Here is a 27,702-nt window from a genome sequence, read left to right as displayed (position 1 = left end):
GACATGTATTCCATATTGCACATACATACAATTAGGTCTTCAATAAAGCAGTACTGAGTAAAAGCCCTTAAATTTCAATTACCTATTATGACATCTATCCAGGGGTTGGAGCCAGCAGGACTACCAGACAATGACAATGAAGTCCAAAGACATTTTACTGGAAAGACAGTCTCTGTTTCCTTTTAAGAGCCCGCATTCTAGTATTCACGTAGGCTCATGCAGACCCCTTAAATCCACGGCCCAGGCAGTACCTCAGTGAAATGGACAAAATGTGAGAGGAATCAAAAATGTCCTAAAACAATGAAATTTAAGAAATATTAGCATCAAGTTGTCTTCGTAAGATTCATAGTTAAAAATCCCCAACCAATTCTAATGCAAGTACCCTGAACTATATGTATTAGTGAGAATATGTGAGCAAAGACACCAGTATCCACAGTATTTGTTAACTATTTATTTATCAAGAGAAACTACTTCTTAGCCCAGATACTTGGAGCTCATAGTTTCACAGTTCAGGAAAATGGTTAAGTGACAAACTTCCATGGAACTCAACCCAAAGAAATTCTGTGGAGAAAAACAGAGTGGCAAAGTTAGTAACAATCATTTTCCTAACACGTCACCACCCTGAAGATCCCCTGAGCTCCTGCTACCCGTGGAGTCCACACTTTGATCAATCGCTTTAAGCCCAGGAGCAGCGTGGTTCAGGCTGCCTGGACGCCAGGTCCGTTCTCCCGCATGCTCCCTGACCCCCCTCTTTTCCATTGGGTGCACACACACCTTACTCTGAGGTTTCTTTGCTTTCATTTACCAAATTCTTTTTTTTTTCTTCAAGTCCACCTCCCTCCATTCCCTTCTCATACCCATGCTATTCTTAAAAAGCAGCAGTTCATCTGTTCTAAACATTTCTATTTCTGTCCATTTCTGTTCCTCTTACTGATTTTTACAAAATAGCTTCTTATGTAAGTAAAAGGTAAAAAAACAAGTATTAAAAAAAAATCAGCCTGTTAACACTTGATTATGAAATGCACATTCACTGTGGAAGTTTTAAAAGTTTCAAAGGTACAAGAAAACAGCAATGTTAAGATTCCACACAGAACCCCTAATATTTTCTATTATCGTTTTACCTTTAGGCTTTTTTCTGGCCATTTTTTTGCTTAACATAGATCACCCTTTACATAAAACATTCTTAATTTTCTATTTTTATTAATGTGTTACTGTGCAACTTCTAATAGACTTAACAGTCGCTGGCACAACCATTGGGAATATAAAGTTGTTTTTCTATTATTATATATTACACTGTGTCTACTTGATGCATATATCACTATCTGCAATTCAGAAACTTCCTTAAGATAAACTACAGAAGTAGAATGTAAAAGTATTGAATTCCGTATTAGGAAAAAGTTACTTATATGCAAAATTATCCTTGAGTCTTTTGGAAAACTAATCTGAGTCCAGTACAGCAGGTCTCCCCAACACTCCAGATCTGGAGAAAAGATCACCAACATTCTCGCGCGCGCACATGTAATACGGCAGGAATGCTCACTTGGGAAGCGTGCCTAAAAAAAATAGATTCACATTCCCCTTGCCACATCAAACTCACACCAGGGTGACAGACAGGATCTTTAACTCTGCTTGAACTGTTCTTACTTTTTTGGGCTTGAATCAAGGTAAGTATGTGAGTGACAAGATTCCAGAGTATGAACAGTTCTATCAGGCAGGTACTGGACTCATGCTTTCCAATCAATTTAACAGATGACCTTTCATCAGCACACAGGTCAGCCCTTCTTGGAGAAAGAACCTGAATTCACACTGTCCATGAGGCAAAGGACCTTGTGGCCATGACCAACCAAACCAGAATACCTCGGGAAAGACTCCAAGTCATCTATGGACATGCAACTTAACTATAAAAGGTGTCAAAAACTTGTTTTTTAAAACACTTCTAAAAGTGTGGTTTGCCTAATGCCGATACAGCAATACCAGCATAACTTGCAAAATGATTCTGAACATGAAAATTAGCTTCTGTCAGCAAGACGGTACACTTAGGAAGCTCCCATGCCCCTACTCCCTCAGACAAAAAGCAACAACACATGGAGCAAAGTGTCTTTGTGAGAACTGTAGAAATCAGTTAAGCAGCAACCAAGCTAACACCTCAATAAGAAAAAGCTGCACACAAAATGGCAGGCTATTTTGTGCAATTTTCCTCCAACCTTACCCCACCCCCGCCTCAATGCAGCAGTGTGGTCATGAGGAAAGTGACCAATTCCTGGCTCCTCCCTCAAGACAGATGGAAAAGAGTAGACCCCGCACAATGTTCTGGCTTGTCTTTGAGGGCTTCCCAAGGGACTGTTTCAGTCTTTGTCTCAGAGCACTGATGAGAACAATGACAGAGTTTAAAGGACTCATGAGACACCATCAAAAAGAAGGGGCAGAGAGTTTATTTGAAGAAACAAGGGCCAAAAACTTCCCAAATACAAGATGTTACTTGAAAGTAAGACGAACCAGAGACCCACACCAAGACAATTATAATCCAACTGTCAAAACCCAAAGAAAATGGATCTTGAAAGCAGCCCCCTCAAAAAAATGATTCATCGCCTACAAAGGAGAAATCTTGAAGGTCACAAGACTCTCAGATGGTAAATTTAAAGTGCTCACACACACACACAGAAAAATACTGTATCCAGCAAACATGTCCTTCCAAAATCAGGAAGAAATTAAGATATTCCCAGATAAACAAAAGCTAAAGGGATAAAGAGTTCATTACTACTACAGCTGCAGTGAGAGTTCAAGTTGAAACAAAAGTACAGGAGACAGTAACTCAAAGAAAAGAAGTTCTCTGGCAAAGGTAAGTATGTAAATATAAAAGATGATGTTATTTTTGTTTCCCTATCTCCACTTTTAATTTTGTAGGATTTAAAAGACCAAAGCAGAGTTCCCATTGTGGCTCAGCAGTAACAAATCCAACTAGTATCCATGAGGATGCAGATTCAATCCCTGGTGTTGCTCAGTGGGCTAAGGATCCAGTGTTGCCGTGAGCTGTGGTACAGGCTGCAGAGGCAGCTCAGATCCTGCATTGCTGCGGTGTAGGCAGCTACAACTCCAACTGAACCCCTAGCATCGTAACTTCCATATGCTGAAGGTATGGCCCTAAAAAGAAAAAAAAAGAAAAAGGAAAGACAAAACACTAGAAATCTATGTTACTGGGTACACGATATTTAAAAATAGAATCTGTGACATTAAAAGTAAAGTAGGGAGCTCCCGCTGTGGCACAGCGGAAATGAATCTGACTAGAAACCATGAGGTTGTGGGTTCAATCCCTGGCCTTGCCCAGTGGGTTAAGGATCTGGCACTGCTGTGAGCTGTGTGGTACAGGTCGCAGACTCGGCTTGGATCTTGTGTTGCTCTGGCTGTGGTGCAGGCCAGCAGCTCCAGCTCTGATTAGACCCCTAGCCTGGGAACCTCCTTATGCTGCGGATGCGGCTCTAAAAGGCAAAAAAAAAAAAAAAGTAAAGTAGGAGAGCACAGTTGTAAAGAGAATTTTTGAATGTGACTTAAGTTGTTAGCAATTTGAAATAAATTATAATAGTACTTATACTTTCAATGGCTATAAGAACTAGAGAGATGATCATTAAGAAAATAAGGATTTGAACACTACAGACCAGTCGCATCTAATACACAGATACAGAACATTCTACCTAACAATATAAGACTACACAATTTTCTCAAGTGCATATGGAACAATTTCCATGTTAGGCCATAAAATAAGAAAAAAATGTTTAAAGACTACACCATAAATGCATTGAAATTAAACAACATACTGTCTAACAACCATGGGTCAAAGAAATTTTAAAAAAAAATCAATCAACTACATACGTTTACACCTTAAAAAGCTAGAAAAAGAAAAGGGAACTAAACCAAAACTAGCAAGAAATACAGATTAGATTAGAGATAAAATAGGGAAAAGAAAAACAATAGATAAATCAACAAAATCAGGAGTTCCCGTAGTGGCGCAGTGGTTAACGAACCCGACTAGGAACCATGAGGTTGCGGGTTCGATCCCTGGCCTTGCTCAGTGGGTTAACGATCCGGCGTTGCCGTGAGCTGTGGTGTAGGTTGCAGACGCGGCTCGGATCCAGCGTTGCTGTGGCTCTGGCGTAGGCTGGTGGCTACAGCTCCGATTCAACCCCTAGCCTGGGAACCTCCATATGGCGCGGGAGCAGCCCAAGAAATAGCAAAAAAAAAAAAAAAAAAAAAAATCAAGAACTTGGCTGGAGAGGGTGTGGAGAAAAGCGAACATTTCTACACTGTTCGTAGGAATGTAATTGGTACAACCACTATGGAAAACAGTATGAAAGCTCCCCAGAAAACTAAAAATAGAAGTATCATATGATTGAACAATCCCATTCCTGGGTCTATATCCAACCAGATCTGTAATTCAAAAAAACACATGCACCCTTATGTTCACTGCACCACCATTCACAATAGCCAAGACATGGAAACAACCTGTCTATCGACAGATGAATGGATTGAGATGTACATACATACAATGAAATATGACTCAGCCATAAAAAAACAAAATAGTGCCATTTGCAGCAACATGGATACAACTAGAGATTCTCATACTAACTGAGGTCAGTCAGAAAGAGGATATAAATACATATGATATCACTTATATATAGAATCTAAAATATGGCCCAAATGAACCTATCTCAAAACAGAAAACAGACTTACAGACATAGAGGACAAGTCTTGTGGCTGCCAAGGAGGAGATGAGAGGGAGTGGGATGGACTGGAAGTTTGGGCTTAGTAAATACAAACTATTACATGTAGAATGGATAAATAATAAAGTCCTACATAGCACAAGGAAATATATCCAATCTCCTAGGATAGACCATGATAGAAAATAATATAAAAAAAGAATGTATATACATGTATGACTAAGTCACTCTGCTGTACAGCAGAAATTGGCACAGGATTATAAGTCAACCATACTTCAATTTAAAAAATCAAGAGCTGGTTATCTGCAAAGATCAGCAATATAAAACTTTAGTCAGACTATGAAAAAAAGACTCAACTAAAAACAGAAATGAAAGCAGGGATATTCCAACTGATTTTACACAGGAAATAGGAACTGTTATGAAGGAATACTGTAAACAATCATGTCACCAAATTAGGTAACCCACACAAAATGGAATAACTCCTATGAACACACAATCTACCAAGAAATAAGAAATAAATAATATAAACAGACTTATAACTAAGGAGAATGAATCACCCATCAAAAATCTCCCAACAAAAAAAGCCCAGGATCAGATGGCTTCACAGGTAAATTCTACCAAACATTTAAGAGTTAAAACACCAATCCCCTCAAGCTCGTCCCAAAACTGAAGAGGGGAGGGGAAAGGGGAGAAACATCTCATAATTCACTATTTTTTATTTTCTTTGTATTAAGACATCTCAAACATTTCTGTACGGGGGAAGAGACTGCCCCTACCGTGTTTTCCTGAGCCTCTCCTGTGTCTCTTGGGGTCACATCTGACTGACCATCTCATTTAAGAATATGAAATATTCTGTAAGACCAACATTACCCTGATATCACAGCCAGACAAGTAAGAAAACTACACAGCAATATCCCTAATAGATGCGAAAATCCTTTATAAAATACTAGCAATTTAACAGCTCATTAAAAGGATTACACACCATGACCAAGAATGATTCAACATATGAAAATCATACATAATACACCACAGGAGGACAAAAAAGCCACATGAGCATCTCAACTGATTCAGAAAAAGCATTTGACCAATTCCTTCTCATGATAAAGAAAATAAATATGGAATAGAAAGAAACTACTTCAACATAACAAAGTGATACATAAGAAATCCATAGCTACTATCATACTCGATGTTGAAAAACTTAAAAGCTCCTCTAAGATTAGGGGGAATAGGATGTTCTGACCATTTCTACTCAGAAAGTCCCAACCAGAGCAATTAGGCAAGAAAAAGAAAAGATATCCAAAATGGAAAGCAAAACTATTTCTGCAAACGACCTTATCTTATATTCTCATACGCTGAAAACCCAAAGATTACACACACGCACACACTATTTTAACAGCTTCTTCTAACTCAGCAAAGCTGCAGATTACACAATCAACACACAAAAATCAATTGTGTTTCTATACCCTCACAATGAATAATCAGAAAAAAAATTAAGAAAATAATCCCAACTACATTAACATTTAAAAAATACAATTCTTCACCAAGGAGGCAAAAGACCTGTATTCTGAGAAGTACAAAACATTGCTGAATTAAATAGAAGACATCCTGTGTTCAATACTTATAACTAGGATGTCCATTCTACCCAAAGTAATCTGTAACATAATGCAATCCCTACCAAAATCCCCATGGCATTTTTGCATAAATAGAAAAATCCATCCTAAAATTCATACAGGCTATCAAGAACCCCTGAATAACCAAAACAATCTTGAAAAAGAAAACAAATTTGGAGGACTAACACTTCTCAACTTCAAAACTACTATAAAGCTACAGTAATCAAAACAGTGTAGCACTGGCATAAAGACAGAAATATAAACCAGTGCAACAGAGCCAAAATAAACTCTCACACATATAGTAAAAAAACAAAAATGCACAAAGGTGCCAAGACCATCTAACGTGAAAAGGATGGTCTTTTTCAACAAATGGTCTTGGGAAAACCAGACACTCACATGCAAAAGAATGAAGCAGACCCTTCTCTTAACATCATATCCAAAAATTAAAACAGTTCGTCTTAAAGGTAAGAACTAAAACGATGAAACTTTTGGGAGACAAGACATGGAAACAACCTAAATGTCCATCAACAGACAAATGGATTAAGATATGGTACATATATACAATGGAATATTACTCAGCCATAAAAAAGACAAATTAATGCCATTTGCAGCAACATGGCTGGAGCTAGAGACTCTCATATTAAGTGAAGCCAGAAAGAAAAAGATAAATACCATACAATATCATTTATCTGTGAAATCTCAAATACGGAACAAATGATCCTATCTAAAAACAACACACAAAAAGCAGAAACAAAGCATGGCCAAGAAGAGCAGTCTTGGGTATCCAGCGGGGAGGGATGGGAGGGAATGGGTATTTTGAGGATGCAAACTGTTATATCTGGAATGGATGGGCAATGGGATCTCACTGTACAACACAGGGGAAATGTGTGTGATTTGGGTCACTTTGTTGTACAACAGAACTTGATGAAACATTGTAAATCAATTACAATAATAATAATAATAATAATTTTTTAAAAAACTTTGGCAGAAAACATAATGACAATGGGAGTTCCCGTCATGGCTCAGTAGTTAACAAATCTGACTAGGAACCACGAGGTTTTGGGTTTGATCCCTGGCCTCACTCAGTGGGTTAAGGATCCGGCATTGCCACGAGCTGTGGTGTAGGTTGCAGATGTGGCTCAGATCCCGAGTTGCTGTGGCTCTGGCATAGGCTGGCAGCTACAGCTCCGATTCAACCCCTAGCCTGAGAACCTCCACATGCCACGGGTGAGGCCCAGACAAAAAAAAAAAAAAAAAGGAAAGGAAAAGAAAAAAGAAAACATAATGATAATGGACTTGTCAATGCTTTCTTAGATATGATATCCAAAGCATAGGCAATAAAAGAAAAATTAAATTACACTTCATCAAAATTTTAAAAGTCTGTGCATCAAAGTATACCATAAATTCAATCTATAGACTAGAAGAAAATACCTAAATCGTGACTGATAAAAAACTCAACAAAAAGCAATCTAATTAAAAGCAGGCAATGGACTTATTTGAACAGACATTTCTCCAAAGAAACACAGTCAACAAGCACAGGAAAAGATTTTCAACATCATTAACATTACAGAACTACAGAAATGCAAATGAAAACCAAAATAACATCTCACAATTATTAGAATGGCTACTATCGAAAAAAGAAAACAAGGATTTTCCATTGTGCCTCAGCAGGTTAAGAACCAGACATGGGCTCTGTGAGGATGTGGGTTCCATCCCTGGCCTGGCTCAGTGAATTAAGGACCCGGCATTGCCACAAGCTGTGGCACAGGTCGAAAATGCGCTGGGATCCAGCACTGCTAAGGCTGTGGCCTGTGGCGTAGGCCAGCAGCTGCAGCTCTGATTCAACCCCTAGCCTGGGAACTTCCATATGCAGCAGGTGTTCCCGTTTAAAAAACAACAACAATAAAAAACAAGTGTTCAAGGGTGTGGAGTAATTGGGACCCTTGTACACAGAAGCTGGTGGAGTGTAAACCAATGCAGCCACTAGTAAAATAGTAGGCCAGTTCCTTAAAAAATTAAAAATAGAACTACCATATGATCTAGCAACTCTACTTCTGGGTATATACTCAAAAGTACTGAAAGCAGCCTATCAAAAGAGATAACTGCACACATCACAGCAGTTGTTCAACAGCCAATAGTGTGGAAATCCAAGTGTCCATTAATAGATGATTAAACAAAATGTGGATTAAATAAAATGGATTATTTAGCCTTCTTACACACCTTGAGGACATTACACGAAGTGAAATAAGCCAGTCACAAAAACATATAATTACACTTACATGAGATATCTAGACAAAAAGTAGAATGGTGACTGCCAGGGGAAGGCGGAAATATTTAATGGATACAGAGGGTCAGTTTTGCATGATGAAAAAGAATTCTGAAGATTGGTTATACAACAATATAAATGTACTTGTCAACACTGAACTGTACACTTATAAACAGTTAAGATAGCAAAATGGTGTATTTTATGTATTTTGCCCGAATTAAAATTTAAAACAGTAACTTCAAATAACCTTATTACCTTTATATTCCAAAATCACTTCGCACTCTGAAAGATACCAGCCTTCCTCATCTCCTCAAAATCTTTCATGGAATCATAATTTCTGTAGAAATCTGCGTATGCCTTCTTTCTTGGTTCAGCCACAGCAAACTAAAACGCAGCATACCACATTAGGGTTTATTTTACAGATCATCACAAAAATATCTAAAGACAACATAAACCAAGTTTGTATTCACCTTTAAACTTGAACCCTATTATTAAGGCCCTTAAGGAGGTAAAGTTAAAATGAGGTCCTAATTCAACACGACCAGCATCCTTACAGGAGGAGGAAATTCAGTCAGCGAACGCACATAAGACCCTGTGATGAGAGGAAGACAGCCATCTACAAAGTCAAGGAGAGATGCCTGAGAAGAAATCAACCCCAGAGCCATCTTGATCTTGGATTTTCAGCCTTCAAAAAAAACACTTTCTATTGTGGAAACCACCCAGTTTGTTGTACTTTGTTATGGCAGCTCTAGCAAACGAATACAGCTTCATTTAAAGATGGAGGAAAAGCCATCCGGGGCATATGAGGTGTCACACTGAGGTGAATGGAGAAAGAGTAAGAGGAAGAGAGCACATTAAAGAGGAAATTCCTTTTAAAAAGCTCTAAACTCTTTATGAAAATAAAATACATTTTCAAATTTAAAAGCACATCTTTGGACCATGAGCACAAAGTAAAAAAGTCAAATATACATACCTTATAGAAAGTTGCAACCCCCAATGAGACAATGAATGCTCCAACAATATGAAATCGCAGACGCTTGGCCAGAAGGCCACGCATCTGAGGTTTGGTCAAAGAACTAGTAGCCATGGTAATTTTTCTCCTTGACAGCTAAAATAATAAGAAACAACTCTTAGGACATACGACACCTAAAGAATGCTTCTGCATAATGCATTTTGTCACCTAGAGGCCCAGGCAGGAGAGCGGACCGACTACGCCCCCAAAGCCTAAGGTCTTTGCTGGCTTAGCCAGTTTTCATCTCCAATACCCCCCGCCCCCCGCTGAATGAACATCAAATAATCAAGACAATGCGGCCCAACACTAGCCAGGGAAGAAAAATGACAAAAACCTCCCGCAACTACAGTAGAAATTAATAGCAGCTCTGGACTGATATAAGTGTAAACACATTTCTGGCATTTACTCTATAAATTTACTACCAATTCATTTATTTAACCCTCGAGACAACTCTGTGGGGCAGTTATTCCATTTTACTGAGAAAAATGGGATGCATGAAGATTACACAACTATTTCAAGGTCAGGCGGTCAACCGCTAAGACTCGGCCGGGACCCCCGCAGGGCCTGCAAGGCCCGCTTTGTGACCCGCGGCGCGTGGGCCGGCTTCTGAGCGCTCCTGCGTAAGCGGCGGGGGCCGAGGTGGAAAGGCCGTGGGCGCGCGGAGAAGCTGCAGGAGGCCCACCGCTGACCTCCAGCCACAGGCACGTAGGCCCTCCCGCAGCTTCCCAGCTCTAATCACAAAGGCTACCGCAAAGCTGACGCAGGCCGAGCGCCGACGTTGCTCCTCACACCTCAGGCCAGAATAAGGAAAAAATCACCCTCCCTTTTTGCGGGTGAAAACACTGGGATCAGACAGGTCAAAAAACACAAGCAAGGTCACAATGAAGGGAGAAAAAAAAACACAGCGAACACCGGGACCGAGCCGGCCGCCTCCGAAGCGCTCGGCGGTTCCTCTAGGCCCCCGGAGCAAACCTGACCCCTGTGGGTCCCCGCCGCCTGCCCACTTCCCCCCAGAAACTGCCACAAGAGCGTGCTGGGGTTGAAGCGGGCCAGAGGGCCCAAGTTTCCCGACCGCAAAAATGCAGAGTCACGACTCAACTCCAAAGCAGACCAAGGGCCGGCAGCGGGAGGCGGCAATAAGGTGAAACCAAACGAGAGACGCAAAAGTAACAGGACTCACCTCCACAACAACGTCCTTGCAGACTGACGGAGAAATGGACGGCGTTCCAGCACCGCGCAGGCGCAAAGATAAAGGAAGCGGAGAGGATCCCGCGACGGTGGCCGAAAGAGTTCAAAAGGCCTCCGACGCGTCTCTCGCCGTTCACAGCTGAAGTTTTGTCTCTTTCCTGTACAACCTTGGATTTAAAGCTTGATCTTCCGAGTCACTTTCCTTGGTAAACTGGAAATATTGACCTTACTCATACACAGGATTGATATGAACTTATTAGGGAGTTCAAAGAGATTCAATATGTGAATTTTTAAAAAATGTATCCTACAAAGACAGCACAAGTCAACCTGGGCATGGATTGCTCCAACTATGTGCACAAACCGACATTTTTATTATGATGTCTACCTTTACACGTCTAGCCGCTTGTTTGGGTAACGAGACAGCCAAGTTCCAGGAGTTCACAGCCCAGCAGATGAGACAGAGGTAAACAGATCAACACCAGTTCCAAGCAGTGGAAGCTATCATGAAGATGTGACCCAGCTGCTCCAAAACCAACTACCTGCTGGGCAGAACTGAGCAAGTTTTGATGGAAATATTTGTGTGGATTTTTGGTAAAAGACAAGTGTTTTAAAGAAAGGCATCTGAAAGGTTATGGAAAGTGGTATGTGAAAGAAAGGCTCTTGTGCCTTAGGGGTTTTTGTAATAACCTGGATTTATACTGCATTATTTAAGTCATCTCAGCAAGCACTGTGAAAGTCATAGGGACACAAAAGATATTGATTCAACATATATTCAACATTAATTACTATGTACTAGGCTCTGCTATTATTAGGACAGACCGTCAAGGAGGTGGGCTTTTTGTTTGTTTGCCTTTTCTTGAGCAGCTCCCGCGGCATATGGAGGTTCCCAGGCTAGGGGTCTAATCGCAACTGTAGCCACCCGCTTACACCACAGCCACGGCAACGCAGGATCCGAGCCGCGTCTGCGACCTACACCATACCTCACGGCAACGCCAGATCCTTAACCCGCTGAGCGGAGGCCAGGGATCAAACCCTCAACATCATGGTTCCTAGTCGGATTTGTTAACCACTGAGCCACGAGAGTAACTTCAAGGAGGTGGTGCTTGTAAGGGAATCTTGGTCCTTCAATTTAACAGACATCCTGGGGAGTAAACCCCTTCAGCTACACAAATGGTGCTAATTGAAGGTCAAGTGGGTTTGTACATCAGCAACTTTTTTTTTCAGGTTTCTTATTGTTGTTGGACCCAAGTTCATGTGCCTGAAGCACAGTGAGGCCAAACCAACACAGGTACAGACACAGACAAAGGTATCACAGTTTTCCTGCTTGAGTATAAAAACCTCTTTTTTCCCCTTTAATTTCAGGGTCACAGATGATTAAAATTCCTAGTAGCCTGGGTAGATCATTTATGGTGATACAGATCACTCACTCACATTTCCATACCTCACTTCCAGATGAACTTGAATCAACAGTCAACTTACAAGGACCCCTAATGAAGGTCAAAAGCTGGAAGAGAGAACAGGATTCAGACTCATGTACAGAGACACACACACACTCAAGATAAAAGCCAAACCAATTCCAAAAGGCACACTTTTATGCAAAAACCTATACATAAGAAATCTCATCCCATTTTCCTTCCCTTTTACGAAACAGTTTTAGTTAAAGATGGTGTTTATTTATTTATTTATTTATTTATTTATTTATCAGCCACACCTGCAGCATATGGAAGCTCCCAAGCCAGGGATCAAATCTGAGCTGAAGTCAGGACATACTCCACAGCTGCAGCAACACTGGATCCCCAACCCACTAACACATGCTGCTGCACAGACAATGCTAGATCCCCAACTCGCCACACCACAGCAGGAACACCAGTGGTGTTATAATTTAGAGAGCCATTAGCAGCCATTGTTCTCCTTCTCCCAAGGAGTACTGAAGCCCAGGGTTACAATAAAATACCATTTTCTTTAATTCAAGAGAACAGAGTTGAATATCTCCCACTGTTGTAGAGTACACCAGAGGGGACTACAAGATGGACCTGAGCTTTGATCACTCCTACTTAACTATTCACAGCGCTGTTATCAAATACCAAGCAAACAGCCAACCCACGCAATGCAGAATAACCTCTCAGCATCTCTGTTCCCTAGCTCCGAATAGAGAAATTCTCAACCAGTGCCCCACTAGAGATGGGGCCAGATGACCATGCCTCAGTCCAAAAGGAAAAATTCCAACCAATGCTCCACCGCAGGTGAAAGCCAGTGCAATAGGGAAGATCCCTTTACAGTTAGCAACAGCCACATGACTCCCTTTGGCCAAAGCAATATGAGTGGAAGCAACATGGGTCACGTCTGGGCAGACGCTCCACACCCCGGCATGTGGTCTTCCATGGGTTTTTCTGTCTTGCTTTTGTTATAATGAAGTTTTGGTTGAGAAGCCACCTGTGTCACCTGCGTCTTTGAAAGACAAAGGTAAGCAGAGACCTCCTCCTATACGACACTGGCTAGGTTCAGTGAGTGAGAAATAAGCAGTGCAGTAGCATGTTACTCCACTGAGATTCAGGTACTGTTTGGTTCTAGAGACAAACTTGGACATCTAGAGTCCAAGAAGGTCAAGTGGTTCCACTGTGTGAAAAAAAATTTTTAAAAGCCAAGCTTAGCTCATCCTGACTAGTACAGAAGGTTTGGGGGGGAAAAAAGTGTTTTAGTTAAATGTGTGTGTGTGTGTGTGTGCTTACACAGATAAAATGAGTAACAGAGACAGTGAGAGTGTGAAAAAGAAATGGAGACATTAAGGCAACACTGGAAATGAGCTATGTTGATCCCACAATTTCTCCCAAGTTGGAAACAAAAGGGGCCTTTCAGGGTAGGGGTATCCCTGGGCCCAGTGCTAACCTTCAGAGAAGGGAAGCCTTGAGTTTTTTAATAGAACCTGTCTGCTTCTTAAGAATCCTCCAGCTGCCTACCAAAGGGAACTCAGGGTGTTTGGACCCCTCACGAGGGGTTGCCTGGGGTGTCAGCTCCCCGAAGACTTCTTAGACTGATGGGGCCCAGGATTCTAGGGGAATCAGAGACAATGTTTTTCTGGCCACTCTAAAGCTACATCACTGCCTCACTGCGTTGTAAGCCCTATGCAGTACCTAGGACTTTGCAAAACATGTTCACATCTATGTTTTCATTTTGCCCTCAATAATCCCAAGAGATGATCAGGGATTCTTGTATTTTACACAAATAAACTGAGGGTCACAGTGGTAGAGAAAAAGAGCAGGACTAGGAATAGAATCTGGAGTGAGATTCCTCCCACAGCAGGAAACAGATCTGCCTCCCTGGACACCATTCATTAGCCTACTGTGATCTGTTGAGCACCTGCTGTGTGCTCTGTGTGTTCCTGATAGCTAAGAGAATAGTCTCAAGACACCACTGATGACACTCCCCCAAATCCGTAAATTAGTTCAAAACCTTCCATTTCTCTTTAGTTGGATAAATATATCTTCCTAGGTCCCACTTAGAAAATCTAAGAGGTTATTTATTCAAACAAATAGTGATGAGGTTTAGACAATAACTAAGGACCAGATATTGGTTCTTCTCTGCTCATTTCAGAGCCAGCAGTAGTTAAAAACAAACTTCTCAGAATCAAACTGGCATTAGTCACAGAAGTTATACAGAGAAATGTCCTAGCCTGATAAAAGCCTTTATGAAATGAAGCTGTTAAATGAACGAGTCATGTTAAACTCAGCTTTATTAATAGAGAAAGAGCAAAAAAAGAAAAAAAATTACTAAATAGAAAAAAAATCAAGAGAAGGGGAAATACCCTATTTTAACTTCAAAGAGAACACAACAAAGTCAAAAGATAGTCTAAGATAGGACACTTGATAATAACTTCTGATTCTTAAAAAGAGGATCTCTCAGTAATTACTTTGGGATAACACTTTGAACTTGTATTGATTTTAACTTGTGAATTTCACCATACCGTTCTACTTTTGCATATGTTTGATGTTTTCCTCAATAAAACATTTACAACAAATGTCTTTTGTTGTTGTTGTTGTTTAGTTTTGCAAGAAGAGTTTAGTATGACATAGCTTCTCAAGATGAGTGCTTGCAGCAAGAAGACCCATTTAGATGTTCAAGTTCTAATGGAGCTTTACAGTCCCATTGCTGTATAGTTATAGGAAAACTGAAACATGTTGTCCCCGAGATCTTGGTAAAATTGACTTCTCCAAGCCTCAGTTTTCTCATCTTTAAAAATGGGGATAATAATAGTTTGTACCCCACAGGATTAGAGAGAGTATGGAAAGAACTGAGGGAGTTCCTGTTGCGCAATGGAAGTGAATCCAGCTAGTATCCATAAGGATACGAGTTCAATCCCGACTTTGCTCAGTGGGTCAGGGATCCAGTGTTGCCATGAGCTGTGGTGTAGGTCGCAGACTCAGATCTGGCATGGCTGTGGCTGTGGCATAGGACAGCAGGTGGAATTCTGATTGGACCCCTAGCCTGGGAACTTCCATATGCTGTGGGTGTGGCCCTAAAAAGCTAAAGAAAAAAAAAAGAAGAAGGAAAACCAAGCACAGCTTAACAATAAGTGTTGAACAGATATGGTATATATTATTATATGCCACTAGAAACATAAGTGTTTATTATTTTGCTTAAGAGAGAAACGCCCATACATTATATTTTCTTTGTGAAATCACTAATAACATCCCTTTTCACTTTCTATATTGTCTTGGTTTGGGCAATAAAATGATATGTCCCCCTTATCAAGATCACATAGCTAGTAAGTCGCAGTAGAAGGGATTTGAACACAGAGTAAAGACCATGGGAATCACAAGGCTAAAAGTAAGAAGAATTTCCAGTCCAGAAACCAGGAACTCTCCTTCTAGCCTTTGCACAGACCAGGAAGTCCCATAGACCAGGAAGAAAATATTCCGTATATTCTGTATGCAGAAGGCCTCCTCATATAGACTTCCTGCCCTGTCCTGTCTTCTTCTTTTTTTTTTCCATTGGAGTATAGTTGATTTATAGTGTTGTGTCAATTTTTGCTGTACAGCATAGTGACCAAGTCATATCTATAATACACTCTTTTTCTCATACCAGATTCCATCATGTTCCATCCCAAGAGACAGGACATAGTTCCCTGTGCCATACAGTAGGATCCCATTGCCCATCCATTCCAAACGTAATGGTTTGCATCTACCAAGCCCACACTCCCTGTCCATCCCACTTCCTCTCCCTCCCCCTTGGCAACCACAAGTCTGTTCCCCATGTCCATGAGTCTGCCTCTGCTTTGTAGACAGGTTCCACATACAAGTGATATCGCATGGTATTTGTCTTTCTCTTTCTGACACACTTCGCCTAGTATGAGAATCTCTAGTTGCATCTGTGTTTCTGCAAAAGGCATTATTTTTCTTTTTTATGACTGAGTAATATTCCACTGTACATATGCACTATATTCTCCTAATCCATTCATCTGTCGATGGACATTTAGGTTGTTTCCTTGTCTTGGCTATTGTGAATAGTGCTATCTTGTTTTGTCCTTCTACTCCTTGTACTTTCCAATCTGAATAGTTCTCATTTTGATCCTTCCACAGTACAAATGAATGTCTTCAGCATTATACATGAGCCTCAGACCACTCTTCAGCCTTCTTTGTATTATTCTTGCAAGTGACTATCCCCCACATCTGACTTGGATGACATACCATTCACTTCCCCTTTTGTATATAGGCTTTTAAACACCAAACTCACATGAGAGTCCCCTGAACAACCATATTAATTTTGACCTCTATTTTATCCCATGTTGAGATTATCTATATTTTTATTTTTTAATTAATTTTCACTTTGTTGTCCTCTCATTCCTCTTAAACTATCCTGTTTTAAGTGGCATCAGACTACACCTGCCATTTCTCCAAAGAACTAAGAAATATAAAAATTCTGCTTTCAGTCTGAGGTGCTCATTCTACAAATATTTACTGAGGTTACTATGGGTCATACTTTGTGGAAGTTTTTGTGGGAGCAAAGGTGAACATGATTCAGTCGCAAACATTGGGGAGCACCTAGAGTCATGCAGACCCCTGCTTTCCCATCATGAACTCCAAGACACTGCCCTCTGTGCCTCCCATCTCTTTAACATAACCAGCTATTCTATTTATTGATAGACTTAAGCTCAGTATATCAATTTTCTGTGCTTTTCTGTCTTCTAGAGAGATTGAATCCAGACAAGTACAGATGAGTGCAGCCTCAGGAGAGCAGGTCTTAGTGTGCCTGCAGCCTTAACCTAGAGTTTCCAAGCTTCAATGGTCTGCACACCCTTATGGGAATACTTATTAGCATTTTTCTTTGAATTGACTCATTTAAACAAAAAATCAGCATAGCCATTAACATACATAGATGCTAACTTGGGCTGTCCCATTGTCCACACTCCCACCATTGTCCACACCCCCACCATTGTCCACACCCCCACCACCATCACCTGGGAGGAAGCGTTTTCTATACACACTGTCCTCAGGGTAGTCAACTTGTTGGAGTGATTTGAAGCCTCCCCATTGGCAAATGGTCTTAAGAGTCATGACTTTTGATTAGCGTGAGCTTTCTAGGGAAAAAGAAAGTTTTAAAGAATCAGCCGTTAAGTCCATCAGGAATGAGGAGGGTATAAAGAAAATGCACTATAAGAAGTAAATCCAGAATACGCGCAGTACCCTACTCCAAGGGAAATTAACTAGGAAGAGAAGAGGTGTGTCAGGGAAGAGGAAACTAGAACTTGGATGCTTCGTGGGTTGCAGAGAGGGGGTTCAGGCCAAGTCTAGCAGGTGCCGTAGAGCAGAGCTGCTTATATTTTAATGTGTGTGCTGATTCTGCCTCAGTGAGGCTGGAACGAGGCTGAACATTCTGCATCTCTGACTAGGTCCCAGGCAATGCTGGTGTTGCTGACCCACAGATTATATTCTGATATGTAAGGCTGTAGAACTGTCTAGGGACTGCCAGGGTCTCCTTCGGGGAATCTGTTCTGTGATGGAGTTATGGGCCCCAAAGAGCCAGAAGATGGATGAGAAAGACAAAAACTAAATTTCAGGAGCCAGTGCTGGGGACAGTGGCAAGATTCAGAGAGACTGCGCTGCACTCGGTGAAGGGACAAGGCTGACCAGGCATCCAGTTCTTCTTTGAGGTCAAAATAAACATTGCTCCATAGAGAAGGGGAGGAGGTGGGATAATTCTAAGGAAAATTCTGAACTGATCTGAAAAGGTTGAATTTTATATCAGGGTTGATTGAACTGAGTCACACTTTCTGTGGCTGAGGAAGAAATAGGGCACGAGTGTTTTCCTGAGTTCAGTTATAGAGAAATAAAATGAAAACTCTTGTATAGGGAAGTCCAGTAAATAAAATTCATACCTGTTAAAATATTAGCTTAATTTTATAATATATTATCAATTATATATAATGTATAAATTATATAACTTTAACAATTTTTAAAAACAAATTCATGTAAATTTTATATCACTACAGCACATAAGCCAGGATCATTAGAGAACCAAGTAATAATCTTATTAATGTCAAATTGAAGGAGCTGATAAAAATAATTTAATTGAAGGCTCTGAATCTGACTTTACAAAAACATTACTTTCTCCTTGACTAATCAGATGGATTGAAGGAGTACTGAAAAGGTATTAACTTCCTCATTGTATGATGCAACTTTTTTTTTTTTGGCTTTTTAGGGCCTCACCCATGGCATATGGAGATTCCCAGGCTAGGGTCAAATCAGAGCTACAGCTGCCGGCCTACACCACAGCCACAGCAATGCGGAATCTGAGCCACATCCTCAACCTACACCACAGCTCACGGCAACGCCGGATCCTTAAGCCACTAAGCAAGGCCAGGGATTGAACCTGCAACCTCATGGTTCCTAGTTGGATTTGTTTCCACTGTGCCATGACGGAAACTCTTTTTTTTTTTTTTTTTTTCTGCTATTAAGGGCTGTACCTGAGGCATATGGAAGTTCCCAGGCTAGGGGTTAAATCAGAGCCACAGATGCCGGCCTATGCCACAGCCACAGCAACACTGGATCCAAGCTGCATCTGCAACCTACACCATAGCTCACAGAAACTCTCGATACTTAACCAACTGAGTGAGGCCAGAGATCAAACCAGCATCCTCATGCATACTAGTTGGCTTCATTACCCCTGAGTCACAATAGGGACTCCAACATTTTAAAAATCTTTGAATTGGGGAAATTTCAGACACATGTGAACTTGACAGAATAGCATGGTGAAAGACCCTATCACCCAGCATGGACAGTGGTCAACTGATGACACAGCTTTGTTTTAGCTCATCCCCCATCTCCCTTCCTCTCGCTGATTGCTTCAGAGCAAACCCCAGACATTACATAATTTCACCTGTAAATATTTTATTATATATCTCTAATAAACTCTATATTATAATTCATGATAATATCATACTAGTATATTTCATACTGTAACTACGGTATCATTATCACTCCTGAAACAATGATATTCCCCCTCTATTATACAATATCCGAGTGTACAGATTTCAAAATGTCTTTTTCTTTAACTATTTGAATAAGGGCCACTTGTTGCAATTGTCTAACATGTCTTTTCCCTCTCTTCTAATGTATAGATTCCTGCATCCTTTTCTTTCCTTTGCAATTTATGTTCTTGGTTTTGTTTGTTTGTTTGTTTGTTTGGTGCAGTGTTTGTGTACTACTTAAAATCATCTTGCATGAGTTGTCCCATACCTTGGGAAACACTGACCCTTTGGTCAATAATTGTAACTCATGGTTCTGGCACATAGGAAGCACACATCCATATTTGTTGAAGGAGGAGTTCCCATCATGGCTCAGCAGAAACGAATCTGACTGGTATCCATGAGGGCGCAGATTTGATCGCTGGCCTTGCTCAGTGGGTTAAGGATCTGGCATTGCCATAAGCTATTATGTAGGTCACAGATACGGCTCAGATCCCACGTTGCTGTGACTGTGGTGTAGGCCAGTGGCTACAGCTCTGATTCGACCCCTAGATGGGAAACCTCCACATGCTGCATGTGTGGCCCTAAAAAGACAAAAAAAAAAAGTGGAAGGAAAGAAAGGAAAAAAAGGGAGGGAGGGCTGGGAAGAAGCAAGAACTAGAAGTTACTGTGTGCTCTTCCCAGGGTGAGGGAGTCTGACACAACTGACATTTTCCTGCCCAGGTTAAGACTGTCAATGCCTTCTCACCGCTTGCAGGTTAAGTTCATGCTCCTAACATAGTGAAAGAGCAAGTTCTAGTCTGCCCCAGTCTACCTTTTCAGTTTCTTGCCCAGAGTCACCTAATAAGGAAACCAGTCCATGGTCATGGTTATAAAGTCCTCTCTTGATAAGCCCCATGGTCATCCTACTCTCCAGAAGCAACTACTTGACCATTTCTTCAGTTGGTGACCTTTACATGTATAAATCATAGCCATAATTATGCAACCATGTGCTATTACATGGAAGTATTAATGCTGTGCTTTCATCATGTAATAATGTGCTATCATAGATGTTACCAATGGGATCAGCGGTGTCTTGGGAGTGCTGGGATGCAAGTTCGATCCCTGGCCTGGCACAGTGGGTTAAGGATCTGGTGTTTCCACAGCTGCAGCTAAGCTACAGCTGTGGCTTGGATCTGATCCCTGGCCCAGGAACTCCATATGCTTCAGGGTGGCCACAAAATATAATAATAATAATAATAATAGTAATAATAATAGTAATAGTAACAATAAGTGCTATCACAGGGAAGGAAAACTTTTCCTTTCTTCCCTTCTAGGTTCTGGTATAATAATTAAGTTGATATAAGACAGATTAACAGGAGAAACACAAACTTAATTTATATGTACAAGAACTCATAAACAATATGAGATTCAAAGAAATGGCCAACCATGAAGCTTTAATACCAAAAGGTCTAAAAAGACCAAGATGCAATTTATTGGTGAAGAATCAATCAGACGAAGTTTGGAGTTGGGGTGGTAAATTAGCAAAGAAGTAACAAAGTTTGTTTACAAGGACTTCTAGAGAGCTCTACATTCTCTCTCTCTGGTAATAAGGATGTCTCTCTAGCTAATGGAACAAGGACGGTGCCTTTCACAGGGAAGAGTTATTTTCTGCTTTCAGAGGGACCAAGAGGGTCAGAGTGTCCGTCTTGCCTGGCTATTTCTTGACTAACTTTAAGTGGCATATTTAGGAGGGCTATATTTATCTCCCATTTAATATGATAGCATAACACAACATCAAATAAACTTCTTGATTTATCAGTATTATCTACTAACTTCCTACTATGATAGACAATCATCGAGCTCACTTATCTCTTACGACTCCTTCCCTGCTTCTATTTAGTTACCTTGACTGGTTATAAATAGATACCAAAAAATGCATACCTCTCTCCATATGTTGAATGAATGCTCTCGTCTCCACTCCCCCTTTTTCCTAATATATATTTTAAGCTTCTCAAGCTGATTTTTTCCATCAGTGGTAACAGTGAGGTTCCAAGTGTTTGCCCTTGAACTTGCTATGAGAGAAATATAAAAAGATAAGAAAGAGAAAAACGCTTCTTCCCAAGGAGATATTTAAACCATTTGAGACAAGGTATCCTATTTATTATGCCAGATAGAGTATGGGATGAATTCATTTAAATTCCTTTCCCCCGTTTTATTGAGGTATGACTAACAAATAAAAATTGTATGAACATAGGTTGTACAATGTGGGTTTTTTGGTTCATATTAAAGTGTACAATGTGATACTTTAATCTATGTATATACTGTGAAATTATATACAATGGAAGTATGATTCAGCCATAAAAAGGAAATCCTCCCATTTGCAACAACATGGATAAACCGAGAGGACATTATGCTAAGTGAAACCCGCCAGATACAGAAAGATAAATATCGTATGACCTCATTTGTTTGTGGAACCTAAAAAAAGTCAAACTCATAGAATCAGAGAAAAGAATGGTGGTTGCCAGGGGGTGAAGGGTAGAGGACATGGGGAGATGCCACCAAAGGGTACAAACTTTGAGTGCTGAGGATCTGATGTACAGCATGGTGACTGTAGTTAACAATACCGTATTATGTTCTTGAAATTGACTAAGAAAGTGAATATGAAGTGTTCTCACCACACACAAAAAGAGAGAAAATAGGGAAGTTCCCCATTGTGGCACAGCGGAAATAAGTCTGACCAGTATCCATGAGGACGCAGGTTCGATCCCTGGCCTCGCTCAGTGGGTTAAGTATCCGGTGTTGCTGTGAGCTGTGGTGTAGATTGCAGACGCGGCTTGGATCTGGCATTGCTGTGGCTGTGAGGTGGGCCAGCAGCTGCAGCTCCAATTCAACCCCTAGCCTGGGAATTTTCATATGCTGCAGGTGTGGCCCTAAAAATCCAGGCAGGCAGGCAGGAAGGAAGGAAGACGGATGGAGGGAGGAAGAAAGGAAGAAAGAAAACAGTCTGTAGTCTATCTTTCTTTCCATTTCTTTTAAAGTGAAATCAATCAATCAATCTTCCTCTCATTCTTTCTTTCTCACTCTCTACACTGGGGGAGAATGAGGCATTCTCCGCAGAGATGCATATGTGTTAAATGTTTTGCCAGCAAATTTGCCAGGAACCCCTCTATTTTCAGCCCCATATTTTGCTGTCAGAGTCCTCAGCCTCTCCGGGTTTATGACACGCAGTTGCATGGTCTCCTCGATGCAATATCCAGCATGCATTCTTTTAAGTGAGGTTTCCTCCTTCCCGCCTCATTAAATACTTACTCCACCACCTTCTTTCAGTCTCCAGAAATTTGTTGAAGCCTCTGTTCAACTGATGCTCCCTATTTATTTTTGTGGGTTTATAACTTTCTCCTTTACAGTAATTTTGAGGGGTTTGGAGGAAGAGGAGCTAAACATGTGTGCTTAATCCACTACATAAAATTACAAGTCTGAAAGTGTAGTTTAGAAATCTTACCATTTCCAGTGCTTTTGTCCCTTCCAGCAGATGCAGGCTCCCATCTGGGATCATTTCTCTTCAGCCCTGGGAACTTCCTAAGCATTTCCCGCAGTTCAGGTCCAGTGCCAACACATTTCCTTACCTTTTGTTTTTCTGAAAATGTCTATATTTAGCCATCATTTTTCTATTTTTAAAAATTTTACTTTAAAGCTTACTGAAAACTGCAAGAATAGTACAAAGAACTCCAAGTACTGGTGACTGGTAATATTTCATTGCTAACATTTTGCCACATCTGCTTAATCATTCTATCTTTTTGTCCCTCTCTGTCCCCCTGCCTCTGTATATGTGTATACATCATACATAATTTTGATATTTTTATAATATACAGAATATAATTTTCCAACCATTTGAAAGTAAGCTGTAGATATAATGACCCAGATTCAGAGAATTAACAATACTACCAGGAGTTCCTGTTGTGGCTCAGTGGTTAACAAATCCAAATGGGAACCATGAGGTTGCGGTTCGATCCCTGGCCTTGCTCAGTAGGTTAAGGATCTGGTGTTGCAGTGAGCTGTGGTGTAGGTTGCAGACGTGGCTGGGATCCCGCATTGCTGTGGCTCTGGCGTAGGCTTGGCCGCTACAGCTCCGATTCGACCCCTAGCCTGGGAACCTCCATATGCCAAGGGTGCGACCCTAGAAAAGGCGAAAAGACAAAAAAAAAAAGAAACAATACTACCACCTAATTCATAGATCCCACTCCAGTTTCAGTGACGGTCCTGATGATATTCCTTATAAATCTGCACTCTAATCCAGAATCACATATCATATTTAGTTATCATGTCTCTTTAATTTCCTTCCATCTGGAAGACTGCCTCTTTTTGTCTTTCATGACCTTGACATTTTTTGAAAAGTACATGCCAGTTATTTTGCAGAATATCACTCAGTTTGGGTTTGTCTTATATACTATTCTTTTCTTTTGCCTATTTTTTAGGGCCACACCTGCAGCATATGGAAGTTCCCAGGCTAGGGGTCAAATTGGAGGTGCAGCTGCCAGCCACGGCAACAGAGAATCCAAGCCATGTCTGTGATCTACACACAGCTCACAGCAATGCTGGATCCTTAACCCACTGAGCAAAGCCAGGGCTCAAACCCATGTCCTCATGGATACTAGGTGGGTTAGTTACCGCTGAGGCACAACGGGAACTCCTATTCTTATCTGTCAAGAGAGATTTCTTTGTTTGGCTGGAATAACACAGAAGTGACGCTATGTCCCTCTCAGTGCATCCTTTCAGTAAACACACAACGTCAGTTGTCCTCATTCCTTGTAGTGTTCACTTTTACTACTTGGTTAAGGTGGGTGTATGTCCCTAAATATCCAAACAAACTAGAAAAAAGGCAATGTTGGAGGACTCACATTTCCCAATTACAAAAATGTGGTATGGTATAAAGACAGACATATTGGCATTGGCAGTAGAATAGAGAGCCCCCCAGCACCCCTCATCTATACAGTGAAATGATTTTCCATAATGGTGCCAAGATCATTCGATGTGAAAGGACAGTCTTTTCAACAAATGTTATTGGGGAACATGCAAAAGAATGAAGTAGGACTCTTTCCTTATATTACATACAAAAATTAACTCAAACTGACTCAAAGACCTAAGGTCATAACTAAAACAATACAACTCAGAAGAAAACACAAGAGAAGCTTTATGATTGTATTTTGCAGTGGTTTCTTGGGTATGATGTCAAAAGCACAGGCAACAAAAGAAAAATTAGATAAATCAGATTACATAAAGGTTTAAAACTTTTGTACATCAATAGGATTAATCCACAGAGTATAAAGGCAAACTACAGAATAAGAGAAAATATTTGCAAATTCAGTGTCTGATAAGGAGCTAGTATTTGGAATACATAGAGAACACCTACAATTCAATAACAACAACAAAAAATAAACAACCCAATTCAAAAATGGGCGAAGGACTTGAATAGACATTTCTATAAGAAGATCTCCAAATGGTCAATTAGATGGTTAACATCACTAATCTCTAGAGAGATGCAAATCAAACCCACAGTGAGATACTACTTCACACGCATCAGGATGGATATTATTAAAAAAAAAAAAAACGGAAAATAACAAGTGTTGGGGAGGATGTAGAGAAATTGGAACTCTTGTGCCGTATTGCTAAGAATCTAAATTGTTGTAGCCACTATGGAAAATAGTATGGGAGTTCCTCAAAAAAATTAAATATAGAATTACCACATGATATACCAATTCCATTTCCAGGTCAGTACCCAAAAGAAGTGAAAGTATGGTCTCAAGGAGATATTTATATATTCATATTCATAACAGTATTATTCACAACAGTTAAAACATGGAAACAACCCAAGTGTCTATTGACAGATGAATGGAGAAACAAAATGTGGTATATACATACAATTAAATATTACTTAGCTTTAAAAAGAAATGAAATTCTGACATATCCTTATATTGATGAACCTTAAAGACCTGATGCTAAAAGAAATAAGCCAGTCAGGAAAAGACACACACTATATGATTCTACTCATGTGAAATACCTAGATTCAGCAAATTCATAGAGATAGAAAGTTGAATGGTGGTTTCCAGTGGTTCTGGGAAAGGGGGGGATGGGGTGTTATTCTTTAATAGGTACAGAGTTTTACTTTGGGAAGATGAAAAGTTTCTGGGAAATAGGTAGTGGTGATAGTTGCACAACAAAGCAAACATATTTAATGTCACTGAACTAAACACTTAAAGATAACAAAGCTTTCCTTAAAAAAGATATATGCACCCACATGTTCATTGCAGCACTATTCACCATTGCCAAGACATGGAAACAACCCAAATGTCCATCAACAGGTGATTGGATTAGGAAGATGTGGTATATATACACAATAGAATACTACTCAGCCATAAAAAAGAACAAAATAATGCCATTTGCAGCAACACGTATGGAACTAGAGATTCTCATAGTGAGCGAAGTAAGTTAGAAAGAGAAAGACAAACACCATAAGATATCACTTATATCCGGACTCTAATATATGGCACAAATGAACCTTTCCACAGAAAAGAAAATCATGGAATTGGAGAGTAGACTTGCGGTTGCCATGGGGGAGGAGGAGGGAGTGGGATGGATGGGGAATTTGGGGTTAACAGATGCAGACAATTGCCTTTGGAATGGATAAGCAGTAAGATCCTGCTGTGTAGCACTGGGAACTATGTCTGGTCACTTATGATGGAGCATGATAATGTGAGAAAAAAGAATGTATACATGTATGTGTAACTGGGTCACCATGCCGTATAGTAGAAAATTGACAGAACACTGTAAACCAGCTATAAAGGAAAAAATAAACATCATAAGAAAAAAAAATAATAAAATAAAAAATAAAAATAATTAAAATGGTAGAGTTCCCATCGTGATGCAGTGGAAACAAATCCAGATAGGAACCATGAGGTTGCAGTTCAGTCCCTGGCCCAGCTCAGTGGGTTAAGGATCCAGCATTGCCATGAGCTGTGGTGTAGGTCACAGATGTGGCTCAGATCTGGTGTTGCTGTGACTGTGGCTGTGATTAGACCCCTAGCCTGGGAAACTCCATATGCTGCAGGAGTGGCCCTAAAAAGGAAAAAAAAAAAGGTAAAGTCTATGTTATTTAGATTTTACCGCAATAAAAAAGATGGCATGTGCCATGTTTCTCCACTGTAACGTTAAGAAGTATCTTGTAGTTACTATATTTGTAACTTCCTTCTTTAACATTGAAAACCTCACTCCCATTATCTTCAATATATTATTTGCTAATCCTCTTGTATGTAATCAGTTTCACAACCATATTGATCATCTCCTCAACCCTGCCTCAACCAACCGTATAGGCCAAAACCTTGACCCTGGCCACACTGATTGTGCCAGCTGAATTCTTGGCTGTGACAAAGACAAAATGAAGACCTTCAGTTTTGAAGGATATTTTCAGTGGCTATAGAATCTCAGGTTGACAAGTTTTTTTCCTCTTACATCGTTTTAAAAGATGTTATTCCATTTTTGGCTTCCATTGTTTCTGATTAGAAGTCACCCATCAATCTTACTGTTATTGTATGTCTAAATGTATTACCTATCGTTCCTCTGGGGGCTTTTAAAATTTTCTTTTTATCTTTGGTTTTCAGCAGTTTGACTATGCTATACCTAGGTGTAGTCTTTAAAGAATTTATTCTGCTTAAGTCCTCTGAATTTTTTGGATCTATAGGTTATCTTTCATAATTCAGGCTATTATATCTTCAAATATTTCTTCTACCCCATTCTCTCTCCATTATTAGATCACTTGACACTGTCCCACTGGTCTCTAGCTCTCTGTCCTTTCATTTTTACTTCCTCTCTATGCTTTAATTTATCTAATTTCCATTATTGTCTTTAAGTTTACTCATCCTTTCTTCTGCCATATCCATCTGTTGTTGAGCCATTCAGTGGATTCAGTTCAGACAGTGTCTTTTTCAGTTTAGCATTTCCACTGGGTTCAAGAGTTTCTTTTCTCTGCTACAATTAATCCATCTCTTCAGCCACTTGTTTGATATTTTGCTTTAAATATTTCAGTGGCTTTTTGCAGCAACTTAAATGGAACAAGAGACATTCATACTAAGTGAAGTAAGTCAGAAGGAGGAAGACAATACCATATGATATCACACATCTGGAATCTAATATATGGCACAAATGAACCTTTCCACAGAAAACAAATTCATGGACATGGAGAACAGACTTGTGGTTGTTGAGAGGGAGTGGGAGGGAGTGGGAAGGACGGGGAGTTTGGGATTAGTAGATGAAAACTGTTGCATTTGGAATGGATAAGCAATGAGATTCTGCTATACAGTCCAAGTGATATATCTGATCACTTGTGATGGATTATGATGGAGAATAATGTGACTTTGCTGTACAGCAGAAATTGACGGAACATTGCAAATCAACTATAATAAAAAAATTCTTAAAAA

The 27,702-nt window shown here is 40.2% G+C and overlaps 1 protein-coding gene and 1 long non-coding RNA gene across 2 annotated transcripts; both read right to left on the bottom strand.

Moving 5' to 3' along the window:
• Positions 1–436: 436 nt before the first annotated feature.
• LOC125129145 (cytochrome c oxidase subunit 6C) lies at positions 437–10,938 on the bottom strand. Its single transcript, XM_047783531.1, has 4 exons — positions 10,781–10,938; positions 9,562–9,696; positions 8,844–8,972; positions 437–561 (listed from the first exon to the last, which is right to left on the bottom strand). The coding sequence occupies exons 2-3, from the start codon at positions 9,673–9,675 to the stop codon at positions 8,859–8,861; spliced, it is 228 nt and encodes a 75-aa protein (XP_047639487.1). The 5' UTR covers positions 9,676–9,696; positions 10,781–10,938; the 3' UTR covers positions 437–561; positions 8,844–8,858.
• Positions 10,939–11,822: 884 nt separating this feature from the next.
• LOC125128786 (uncharacterized) lies at positions 11,823–22,942 on the bottom strand. Its single transcript, XR_007135317.1, has 4 exons — positions 22,734–22,942; positions 21,173–21,303; positions 17,243–17,362; positions 11,823–12,292 (listed from the first exon to the last, which is right to left on the bottom strand). It is a non-coding gene; the product is annotated as an uncharacterized LOC125128786 (long non-coding RNA).
• Between the last annotated feature and the right edge of the window lie 4,760 nt (positions 22,943–27,702).

This window comes from Phacochoerus africanus, chromosome 6 (assembly GCF_016906955.1).
Source record: "Phacochoerus africanus isolate WHEZ1 chromosome 6, ROS_Pafr_v1, whole genome shotgun sequence".
Lineage (NCBI taxonomy): Eukaryota > Metazoa > Chordata > Mammalia > Artiodactyla > Suidae > Phacochoerus > Phacochoerus africanus.
The sequence above is the reverse complement of the archived record's forward strand: the minus strand, read 5'-3'. Positions and strand labels throughout refer to the sequence as shown.

Bases quoted from the DNA above. Each gene is read 5' to 3' on its own strand.
- LOC125129145 (XM_047783531.1), bottom strand. From the start codon at position 9,675: ATGGCTACTAGTTCTTTGACCAAACCTCAGATGCGTGGCCTTCTGGCC. The intron at 8,973-9,561 runs GTATGTATATTT...GCTGCGTTTTAG, and splicing joins GGGTTGCAACTTTCTATAAG to TTTGCTGTGGCTGAACCAAG.